This window comes from Notechis scutatus, chromosome 4 (genome assembly GCF_049901735.1).
Source record: "Notechis scutatus isolate UNSWTSFEM ecotype Mainland chromosome 4, rNotScu1.2, whole genome shotgun sequence".
Lineage (NCBI taxonomy): Eukaryota > Metazoa > Chordata > Lepidosauria > Squamata > Elapidae > Notechis > Notechis scutatus.
The window spans coordinates 110741607-110754199 of NC_142012.1; the positions used below are offsets into that span (position 1 = coordinate 110741607).

The 12593-nt window shown below is 34.7% G+C and overlaps 1 protein-coding gene across 16 annotated transcripts in view; it reads right to left on the reverse strand.

Annotated features, from left to right (window-relative positions):
- Positions 1-12593, reverse strand: part of TACC2 (transforming acidic coiled-coil containing protein 2) — a 161059-nt gene that overhangs the window by 69064 nt on the left and 79402 nt on the right. For 9 of the 16 annotated variants that reach the window (XM_087964384.1, XM_087964383.1, XM_087964388.1 and 6 more), the window contains one exon: positions 11270-11410. The exons of the other annotated variants lie outside the window; for them this stretch is intronic. In XM_087964384.1, the coding sequence (XP_087820510.1) occupies positions 11270-11410 (141 nt within the window). The remainder of the gene's footprint in view (positions 1-11269; positions 11411-12593) is intronic. 16 annotated transcript variants of the gene reach the window in all.

Here is a 12593-nt window from a genome sequence, read left to right on the forward strand (position 1 = left end):
TTTTTTCAGGGCTGTTGTAACTTTGAATAGTAGTTAAACAAATGTGTATAAGTTGATGGAACTGTCTTTGCAGCTGGGAATAGAAAATGCAGCTCTATGAGTTTGTCTAAAGGCCCTATAAATGCAATTGATTTTCTGACACTTCAAGGTAGCAAAGATTAGGAACACTGTGCAGTGGCTGTTCTACAATGCAAGTCAAGGAGAGGGGATCTAGGAAGAATTCCTGAGGACCATTATTCTCAAGGTCCAACCATGTGTTATCAAGACTGGTTTAGATTTCTCAGTCCAAAGGAGGAGTTAGTTACACACAGTAGTTTTGCAATAGAACCACTGATATCATCTAGGGCATGGGTGCCAAACTCAGACAACATGTTGTCATCACGTGATTTTGATTTTGAACATCTATTTTGATGTTCAATAATGTTCTGCATTCAAAATCCAAATTATATCTTTTAAAAAACCTCTGGGTTATAAACATAAAAGACATCTCTTTATAAGGACACTACCACATTTCACCAGTTCTTTGATTCACTATGTGCAAGTAAACTACAGCTCTCATTTTCTATATTCACATTTAACTGATAGCTGAAAGTTGATTTTGACCCTCTATTTCTTCACTGATTCAGAGACTAAGTGTCTATCCATCAACAATCTTTTGCTAATATCAAGATAATTCACTAAGCAACAACTTTTGTTATATCCAACCATGATCAATGGTTTGGACACTATTAATATTTAATGACAAACTCTCTTTCTATAGAGAAAATGTTTACTTTAAACCTTTTATCTTGAATACCAAATAACAATGGTGTCTGTTTTCATTGTAACAAAATTTTAAATATTTGAACACAGTGATCATGTATCTATCAAAATAAAATTAGATGAAACCATGGCAGGCCTAATCCTAACTCAAATATGTTTTAAAGCAAACATATCTCATCCCTGTTTTTTAAAAAAGGATACCTTCAAATTAAAAAGGACTATGTTATTGAGATCTACAGAATAGGATTATAGGAAAGTACTAGAAACCTACCCTTTCTTTCCATAGTTATACTCAATAGGGATGTTAAAATATATCCCTATCTATCATGCCTCCAGATGGGGATTGCTAGATCAACTAATTAAAAACCATTCTTATGTAATGTCTTTAGTATCAAATGCCAAGATTGTTGGCATTTCCCATGAATCTTTTTCCAGGAAAAGATGTTTCCTTGTTCAGACACAAGTTTACAGTTTGGAACTTATAATTAACATGTTTATTTAATGATGAACAAGATATTTGTACAACATGAAATGATTTCCACTGAAGGACATCATGGCTTTTTTATTTCATGGCATGAAGAAAGATATGACAAGATACATGCCTAATGCTGGCTGCATCTATAGTGATAATGCATCTATATGCATTATCTGTGCTTAAGTAAAGGTAGTCCTGAACTTACAAACACAATTGAGCCAAAATTTAAGTTACTAAGTGAGGTAGTTGTTGTGAATTTTGCCCCACTTTATGACCTTTCTTACCAAAGTTGTTAAGTGAATCACTCTAATTGTTAAGTTAATAACATGGTTGCTAAATGAATCTGGCTTCCCTATTGACTTTTCTTGTCAGAAGGTCACAAAAGTTGATTATATGACACTGCAACTGTCATAAATATGAGTCAGTTGCCAATCACCTGAATTTTAATCACGTGACCCTGGGGGTACTGCAATGATTCTAAGTGTGAAAAAAGTCATAAATCACATTTTTCAGTTTCATTGTAAGTTCAAACAGTCACTAAATGGTTACTAAATGAATTGTTATAAGCTGAGGATAACCTGTATATAGGTTCTAGAGCTATTCTTAACTTAAAGATGAGTTGGAGGTTTGCATACACCTTAAGAAAACAATGATTACATTGGAATAAACAGAGAAATTTCTATCTGTAGTACTATTTTTAATTCTGAGATGATACTCTTCAAAGGGAAGGATTCTATGTGAGTGATCAGAACAATGATAAATTAATATCCATTTCTGGACTTACTGATTTTATTTTTAGGGTCAACACTGAATTCTTATTTCACAATGTACATGTAATGAGGCACTTAAAGTCACATAACCAAAGCAGACTCCTTGCACCATAAACCATATACTCTGGGAGGTTATTAGAGAAGAGCTATTTTCACCCTTTCTCTCCCATATTAATCTAAGCTGCACTGTCTCTTGCTATTCCGGAATGCATTCCTGCCTCCTGGGAATCTGAACAACATTCCATCAGAGAACTGGAGAAAATAACAAAATACATAGAGCTGCAAATAGAACAACCATGGCAAAAGTAACCAGTGATGGGTGCCTTTGCAATCTCAAAACATCTGGAACACCATTTGAACATCATCGGCATTGACAAAATCACCATCCGTGTCAATTGAAAAGGCAGTTTTACTTGGAACAGCTTACATCCTAAGGTGATTTCTTTAATACCATCAACATCATCATCTCTCTACCCCACTTTCTTGGGAAAAATTCAATAGGTGTATAAAAATGCCAAATCCAGTCTAAACATATAGTTATTTGAACAACAACAATAATAATGATATCCAACCCATAGAACTTGGCGCTACTTTTTGTTTATTTATGATTAAATACACATCACAAATAATGCTAAATCAGAAATTAACGACTCATCATTAAAAATGGCTTCTTTTAACACTGAACAGTCATGGGTGGCTTTATACATCATGCCAAATTAAAAAGAAGTAAATTTCATAATAGTTTAGCACAATGTTCAAACCAGGCCATACTCATCTACACACAACTGTGCAATTCACAACATAAAGCTCAGACCTCAGAAATATCAATTTAAAAGGGCTCATGTGATCAGGCTGAAATAGTTTCCTGACACCCATTGTTGATACACTTAAAATTTCCTTCTTACAATTCTTTCTACCTATGTTCTTTGAATCAACTTTGATTATTAGAACCCAAGGGCACATGAAAAAAAACAAAGCACAACTCTCACAAAGTCAGAAAGAGTTATTTACACTGTAGTAAAAAATAAAGCTGAGATTTAATTATTCAATAAATGTAATTCTGTATTTATGGAGTGATATCTACAGACAAGTAAATCAAGCTCTCTGAAAAAATTATCTAATCAATGCCGTGTTATATTTAAATATTCTTCAACCTGGACATCCCCAGAGCTATGCATCAACTCCCAGTTCTCCCAACAATTGCAGTAATGGTTTGGGAAAATAGGGCTTAAAGTTAATACATCTGAGGTGTTTCCAGGTTGAAGAAAGCCATTAGGAGCATTTTAAATAAAAACAGTATCCTGAACAGACACAAAGCAATCTAATATGCATCACTATACAAATAAATGTTAGACGAAATAGCTTCTTCCAATTCACCTTTAAAGTACATTGCTTAAAATGTAACAAGGAACTGTGATAAGGGTCTTCTTTGTAGAATATAAATGGTTTGGAAAAGGTTACCCTTTTCACATAGGAAACTTTATGAGCTCTAAATGTAAAACATATAGCTGGTATGTAATTCATATTGCTTATTTGGCATACATTCACATTTTTCTTGGAACTCTAAAACATTTTTCAGGACAAGCTTGATCACAATGGCAAACAGTCATTAAATAATAATGTATTTGCTTTTCCTGAGAATGTACAAGAATAAGTGTTATTGGATACTTTTGCCCTACAGAAAAGGCCCACTAGGAATATTGAAATTCTTGCCTATTTTCTCTCATGCACATAGAAGAATTTTGTTATTATTGCTAGAAATTTAGCTCAAGGAAGAGTATGAAACATAACTTTTTTTATTCAATGGTGTACTTCCACTGATGCATGTTTGTTTTCCACTGAAACCTAGATCACCTTGCTTTGCAACACATATATTTCACAGAGGGTAAAAGAACCAAGGGCCAGCTGGTTCATATACCTACCGATTTGCCGCGTATAAGACGACTTTTTTTGCCCTGAAAACATGCCTCAAGTGGGGGGGCGCCTTATACGCCGGGAGGACTCCGACTCCCACTTCGAGCTTGAGTTGCAGTCGGGAGGGAGGCTGGGGGAGCGGGTGTGTGTGTGTGTGTGTGTGTGTGTGTGTGTGGCGGGTGTCACTCGCCACGTGCTGCGCAACCTTTCCCCCTCTTCCTTCCTTAGCGGTGTGGGGAGGAGAGGATTCGAAGATCCTCACGTGCGGTGTACTTTTCTTCTTCTTTTTTTCTTTTGCACGCAGGTTTTGCATGCGGGCGGCTGTAGGTTAAGGATGGGGGAGCCCCGGGTGGGTTATCAGGTTTTACGGTGCTTCCAACATGTGCGAACGGTGGGAGAGCGGAGAAGAGAGCGAGCGAGCGCCCGCTGTGTGAAATCCTGCCGTCAAAGCAACACTGGGGGAGGCAGGGTATAAATTTACCAGGTTAATGTAGCAATGGTGATTAATGCCCAGAACATTGTTTGCGGGTATTGGGGTGTGTGTGTGTGTGTGGTGGTGGTGAGGAGAGGTTGTCCTTTGAATGCGGAAAAGTAGGTGTGACCTTGTGTAGGAAAATAAAGAGATCCTTTTAGCGTGTTTGGCTTCTTTGCCTCCCTCGTTCGTTTTGATGTGGAGATAATGGCCTTCGGGCGGGAGGGAAGAAAACTGTAGCTGGGTCATTTCAAATTTCACTTACTCTCCTGCCTCACTTCAATATGTCTGAGCGACTCCAAATACTGGAAGACTTTTTGAATGAAAGTGTTACCTCCATATATTTTTTTAAAGAGGGCCACTTGGGGAAAAAAAAAAGATTCTAAGGAATTCCTTGTTTCTTGATTAAAGAGAAGGCATTGAATATACTGTTCCTTGGCAGCCTTTTCAGTGTCCGGTTTTTGGTGTGTGTGTGTGTGTGTGTGTGTGTGTGTGAGAGAGAGAGAGAGAGAGATCAGCTGTATTGAGAAGAGAACGTTTCCTGTGTTCTCATTTTATTTACAACATATTTTACGCTTAATGGTAAGCAATGAAAAATATTTTTAAAACTCATTTCTAAACTCCATAGCTATTGGCATATTCTTGGTTCAAAATTGGATTAGCTCATTTCAAAATTGTCCAAAGCAGAAAAGTGCGTCAAAAAAAAAAAAAAAAAAAAGTGCAAAAGTGGAAGGTGTGTGGAAGAGGGGTAGTCTTATACGGCGAGTATATAACAAACTCTATATTTTGAGTGGAAATGTTGGGGGGTCGTCTTATACGCCCAGTCGTCTTATACGCCGGCAAATACGGTATTAATACAGCTGACAATGTATCCCTTGTACAAAAAAAAACCTATAGAAATATCTTAGTTCTCCATGCATTTATGCAGGTGGATCCAGGCAAATTTGGGAGACAAGCTACTTTAAAAGGCTGAAAAATTCTATCTTGCTTGCAAAGAAATGAAAGTTAAGCCTCTTTGGCATAAGCCTTAACTGACCAGCAACTGAAAATAGCAAAGATAGTGTAAAAATGCCTCAAGGGACTTCATGAACTTGAAAAAAATATGTAGATGCCATTTGCTGGTACATTGAAATATTTCTTACTTTTGGGTGATTTATTTCTCATATTGTTCTACTCCTCAAATCAACGAACATTAAAAAGGATGGGACTTTCTTGATTATTAAAAAGCCTCACTAACTGGAAGGACTAGGTGGATCCTGGAAATGGCAATGATGCCCAACAGCTATACAACAGCTCTAGTAGCAGTTGAGAATGGAGTTTTTATTTTAATGTAAAAAAGAATAGCTAGTGATCCTACAATGGATTATGCAGCTTTTCGCTGCTAAAGGCTCCATCACTGGCTATATCATCAGAGGATGTGTCTATGTGGTGCCCAGTCATCAAAGATATTGCTGTTGTTTTATTTGATTGTCAGCTGTATGCCCCTTGTTAGGCTTAATTATTTAAAAACTCTACTTGAAAAAACAGCCTACTGGGGTTTGAATCATAGACTGTTCTATTTCCTCCTGGGCTAAAACTGATAGGTTTACAGGCAGGGCAGTTCATCTAAGAATCTATTATACTTAACAAATCAGAACATTGTGTAAAGACAAAGAAAACTGATTATTTGTATTCCGCACATATGCATTTTATTATTGTATTTGTTTCATCTACTTAAACTTGGAAAGAGATTTTGTATTTTACCTTTATTGCTAAAGGCTTGATAGTTAGTGAATAGCCCAAAGTCTGTGAAGTGTTTAAGGGAAGTATCTGAAGGAAAGTACTATAGATGAAGAAGACCGGTAGGGGACTTATTTTATTTATCGCTGACAAGCCGTGGTAGAATTGGATGACAGATGGGAGAAGATCTAAAGTTTTACTTGTCAAAGGGTCTCATCAACTAGATCAAAGCCATCTGATTGAACCAGATAAATGGGGAATCTTGCCATTAATATCTATAAGCCCTTCCTTAATTGTAGAACTAGAAAGAGTAGGCAGAGATAGGATTAGAACAAACTACACATATGCCAAAATTATATAATAATTTGCACCTTAAAAATGCTCACTGTGATTTTGAAGCCCTGTCTTATCAGCAAAAGGAGAATAGTTTTGCATTGATATGAACAGCAATCAGAAGCTTCAAATCATATTTGCAAGATTTAGTTGGAAATGAAACTTATTTTGCTGTTAGTTTGAATAAAATGCACCAAAAAAATAGAACTATGCTTTTGCATTATTTCAATCAAATCCTTTGAATCCTTAAATATATCAAATAACATACTTAAAACATTTATTTTGTATCATTGTTCTCATCGGTTGTTCATTAATATTTGCCTTGTTCAGACTTTTCCAACATTGCATCCCTTCCAATGTGATGAGGCTATATTCTGATAATTAAAATCCCAACCAACATAAAGAATATCACATTGAAAAGCTCATCTTAACATTTTTTAAATTTCTTTTAAGAAGCATTCTTAATACTGTTGTTACCAGTACTGCACAAATTTAGTCTGAAATAAATTCTTCTGAATTTTATTAGAAGCCTCTACAAACTTGAAACTTTGATAATCCATCAATTGATAAAGGATTTTTTTCGGTCTCAATATCATGTGGTTTTTTTAGAACATGCAAATACAGGTAGCAATAGCAAATCATGATTTTAAAATACAATATTTCATAACACAATAAGTCAATACAGAGAATTTCTTTAAACCCAAGGATGGAACTATCTACAAAAACATAGATATTAAATTCTACTACTTGCTCACTCTAAGCTTGAATGCTTTGAATCATAAAGAACAAAAGAACACTGAACACTCAGAAGAAAACAAACGGGGTGACAAAACAAACGCAGTTTATGTTTTTTCTAATCAATTCTCATTAAAACCCTACGCTGGCAATCAATTACAGAATTCCCGTAATGATGTAATGTGTTTTACTGCTCATGTGCAACATTAGGCGAAATGTCAAGAAAAAACTACTGATGTGCTGGTTTTTTGGCGATGCATTTGCAGGGACATGTTTCCTGTAGTATGCCTCACATAAGTAGTCTTCTTACCTCTCCTATCCCCCACTTTTATTTGCTGATGTGGAAGGAAAGACAACATATCACTTGCCGTACAACTTCCTCTTCTGTTAATTGACGCATATTAAATGAATATATTTCTTCAGGATTCAGATAATGCTTAAGATAGTTGTCCTGAACTGCTAACTTGAACAATTGGGTGGAAGAAAACATGATCCCCTGGGAAGGTGTGGCTCAATTAGCTCAATTCCATACCATTACCTTTTCATGAGCAAGAATATAAATGTATAAAGCTACATACAGCAGCTGCTCATTTTTTATTTTTTTTTGCCCCTGATACCTATGTGAGTCTCATTTCACTGGGGAGGGATTACATGTGAAGTAAAGGGCAACCATCAGATTGAAAATTAGATATTTCAACAGAAGATGGTTCATAGCAGGATTTAATAATTACATGGTTAATAAACTCAGTTAAGACTTTCATTCAAATGAATTGAATGATCACTTCTATATCTAATGAGCTACAATGCAAAGAATATATGCTGATCATATCTGTTCTTCAATCTGCCTTTGCTAAGAGATTGGAAGAGATTGGAAATTCTCTGAGATGAACTCAGATTTCAGATAATCTACAGTTCTATGAAAAAGCATTAACCCATTTTCAGATTTTTGGGAAAGTTTGCAGTCTTTTTCCAAAGGTGGAACATATATACATATATACACAAAAAAATGCCCAAAAGATGGCAAAACCTCTTTCTTAAAATTATATATTACATTGTGGGCATATTCTCAGTAAATAAAAATGTTTTAGTTTCCCAAGTTATTACTTTTAATATATGTATCAGCATATTAGCACAAAAATATGCAATATTTTTCTGTGCATATTAAAAGGACATATTTTGCTTTTAATACGAAATCTTGATTTAGTTTTAGAATGTGGCTAAATAATACATTCTCCATATTACAGCAACCCAGTATTATAAAATCAATAGCGAACAACAATAGTTGTACATTCAAATCAGATATCATAAATTATGTATGTAATGTATGGACTACAAATGAGATACATCCTATGACCTTCAGCTGTTTTTTTAAATTATTCTTATTGTTAAAAGTAAATAGTGAATGTGTCAATACACTATAGTATCTCCCAATTTTGGGATGTAAAACAGTAGTATGTTGCCCTGAAAAGCAATCTTCAGAATAGAGAATCTAGTTGAAACAGAACAATGTAAAACTGGGTTAAGGGTGGGTTCATGGCATTCTGCCAAAATAAGCACAAACTGACTAGTATTGTATTTTTATAATGCTATGTGGGGGAACAGCTGGCAATCTAATCTACTCTTGATCTCACTAAAAACCATGATGTGAAAACTTGATTAACTAGAGCCATAAAGGGAAGAGGAAGGTTAGTGTTCACGGGTCATTTGTTGACGTCAATGACATATGGGCTTGTAATCTAAGAGGAGTATTATAGTAAAGAGCATAAATTAATGAATGAAATCTTTTTAAAAATAGATACAGTGTGCACTTGTGAAACTGAGAGAAAGAGAAAGGATGGAATAAATCTGAATGAATATGATCTGATCTTTTCGAGTTGACTTGGTCAAAACAATCATGGAAGTTTAAAATTGAATGAAAAGATCTGTCAAAAAGTATAAGCAGTAAATTTGGGGGCTCATCAAGTATTCCTAGCTCACAGATTAGTCATAGCTGTATGTTACTGTGGAATGGGGCTAATGAAAGTAGAAGGGATGTGTCAGGCCTATTCCAGTTTGGGCATTTAGGAAAGAGATTTGATTCCATTTGTAGCAAAAGGTATACTTTTACTAAAGCCAAACTGTTACAGTGTAAACAAAGCCAGATATGAATATTCCAAAGTAAATCCAGTGCTTTTCCCTTCTCCTGAGCCCTTCCCTTTGGTCCTTCCATAAATGCCAAATTGTATTCACACTAGGGGTTTTGGTAACAGTCTTAAAATTTTGGTGTCATTCCATTCTCATGCTTATGTCCTTGGATCTGCCAGTCTCTGTTCCAGGCTGGCACCTCTGGTTCCTCTCACTCTGTCATCCCCCCTCTCTATATCTCTTTACTCCTTCCTTCCCCCTTCTGATAGCATATGACAGGATGAGTTTTGGGGAATTAATGTAATGTGGAAATGGTTATTATTCTTTTATCTGACATGGATAGATAAATTGATGGAAATGAGATGAGAGGATACGGGAAGAATGATTAGGCTCTTCAGAGACCAAAGATTGCTGAATATTTACTTAGAAGTTTGTTTCAAATACATGGTTTAAATGTAAATCTGTTCATGTCTCCATCAGCATTTTTTACTTACTACTGTTTGTAATCAAATGTTGAGAAAATTGTTGAAGAATATTAGAGACTATGACGGTGAGACAGACATTATTTGGTAGTATCAAGAATGGATCATGGAAAAATAGATATGAAGGAAAAGGAAAAAAATCAAAGAAAAAAGAGCAGATATAGAGTGATCAGAGGAAGGGAACATAAGCATCCTATATGAAAAAAAAGATCTCCCTATAAGATGACTAAAAATATAGAAAAATTATGTGGAAACCATTTGGATGAAAAGAATTATGTTATATAGTGCCACAAAAATATGTGGGTTATGCTAATGACATATTATTGGGTAGAATGATAAAATAAAAGAGCCGATGTATCAGAAAAAATTGCTTCCAAGAATGTGGATGAATTATAGTATTTACTGTGTTTAGACAGAAAAAGCTAACTGTAAATCTTCAAGAGCTTAATGGAAATTAAATATTAAAATAAATGTTATTTCAAGATTTATATAACTTCTTAGAGGATTTGTATAATAATTTGTGTAACCACAACAGATGCTGAGAAAATGTTTAAAGGGTCATCAGATATATTTGGAATATATTGAGGAAAAATTAAATTTTCAAGTAAATTTTCATTAGAACCTGAATAATAATTCAGTTGTTAAGATTTTAGTAAAGCTTTTTATGGCATTTATGGCTAAATTAATTTATACCAACTTATTACTAACCTGTTGGATATAATGGTGAGCTCCTCAAAAAGACAGATGAGAATTTTAAGTAGAAAAGGCAGAATATTAATTTTTGTTTAGATACAGAAGGATGGCATCAAAAAAGAAAAATATGAATAGTCTTCAGGTAAACCAGAGATAGTTTACACATTTGACATTTTATATTTTGCTTTTAATCTTTTTTTTTCCTTAACTACATTTATTTACTTCAAAAATTCATCCAACATCCAGTCAATAGATTTTAGACAGCTTACAATATAAGAAAACCATTAAAAAACACCATATTTTCTCAAACCTCATGCATCATGCCACTCTACCTACCCCAAAAGTTGCCTCTAATTTACTGACATCTTTGACCTGAAGACTTACTAAAAGAGAGCCATTTTCACTTCTTACAATTCTTCACTTTTTATAATACTACAGTACTTTCTCCAACAGCATGATGTATGTTTGCATTCAAAAAAAAAAAATCCACAGTGATTTTATATCAAAATGCAAACCATCTGCTTGATCTGAATACACACAGGGTGGAAAACATTTTTTCCCCATCAAGTTTGGCAGGAAAAGGAAGACAGTGTATTTGTGAAATTATCAAAATGTACCTTCAATTTCAGCCACTTGGTTTGTTAATTTGTAACATAAGCTGATTAGTGTATGAATTAAGCTAAATAAAATATGTTGTTGCCATGCCATACATCACTTATAAAATAGCGATATCCTAAAAAAGGGATCACATGGAGCTAGAATTTTCTTCTGTCCAATGGAATCAACATACCTCTTGGTTTCAGATATGGGTTTTCCTGTCTCTTGGTCAGACTGCTTTATCTCAGTAGAGAATTCAGGAACCAATGTTCCTAAGTCAAGAAGAGATGCAATTGTGCTATCAGTCCGCTGGCTATCACAAAGCTGGGAAGTACTGCAAAAATAATGGACAGTTATAAAAAAAACTAATATTAGTAAAGCACAAGAACTGCACATATGTTTTACACTGTAGTCAGAGACTAGATTAACTGCACATTTATCTCATGCTTGGCTCCTAGTGGGAAATCTAGTCTTATACAGCCCACTTGAAATTAAACAGATGTATAGACTTGACCCAGAAATTTCAGAAGAGCTCAATGTATGAGATCATTTTTAAAAACCCAAATAGGAATCCAACTGTTTGACAATTGCATTCTAAGCTTCTATTGCACTGAGTAAATCAAAAATAAATAAATAAATAAAGTACAATTATAAAATACACACATAAATTAATGCTCATAATTAGCAACACACATACCCACACAAATATTCAGCATTACTAAGACATATAAAAATAACAGAATGTTGAAACAGCAGAAATCCAACATCAAAAGGTATCCAATACATTTTTGAAAGATGTTTGAATGCAAGAAGATAGGGCTTTGCTTAATCTGACCAAGAAAAGAATAAGGGCTGTGTCATTGGTACCTGCCAAACAAATACCCATTATGAATCTGTAAGAAAACCAATTATCTAAAAGTGATTTTTAAGCCTGGCAGAATGATATGAAAACCATTAGATATGGATTTTTGGGATCATTTAAAAACTAGTGCTAGCATATTGCATTGAGCTCAGAAATAAACTGATGACCAAACGAAATAGTGCATTAATATCTAAGCCATTCTAACCATTCTTGTCTTAAACATCTGGTGACTGCATGTTGTATCAAGAGGATCTGAGGGATCATTAACGTTATACAGCATTCCACTCAGGATATCATTAATGTAATAGTAATGAAACTTCATCGAATCTTCATCAAATAGTTGAACAGGTAAAGCTTATAAAGGATGCTTCTAATACCAATTGGACATGCAAAGGCATCATAACATTTGGAATCTCTTCTAACTGCATATTTCTTTATTCAATAGAGATGTTTCATCATCTAAGGGTTCCTGTACACCACAACCTAAATCACAGGACTTTGAATCAATAACACCTACTTTTTCTATGCATCGTCCAGACCACAATAGCATTCACACACAGTGTAAAAACATGGGCAGGACATTCTATGGATGACAATTTGAGAAGGACTAAAGGACTAAATGATTACAGCAGGCAGAAACCGTGTAATACACCTA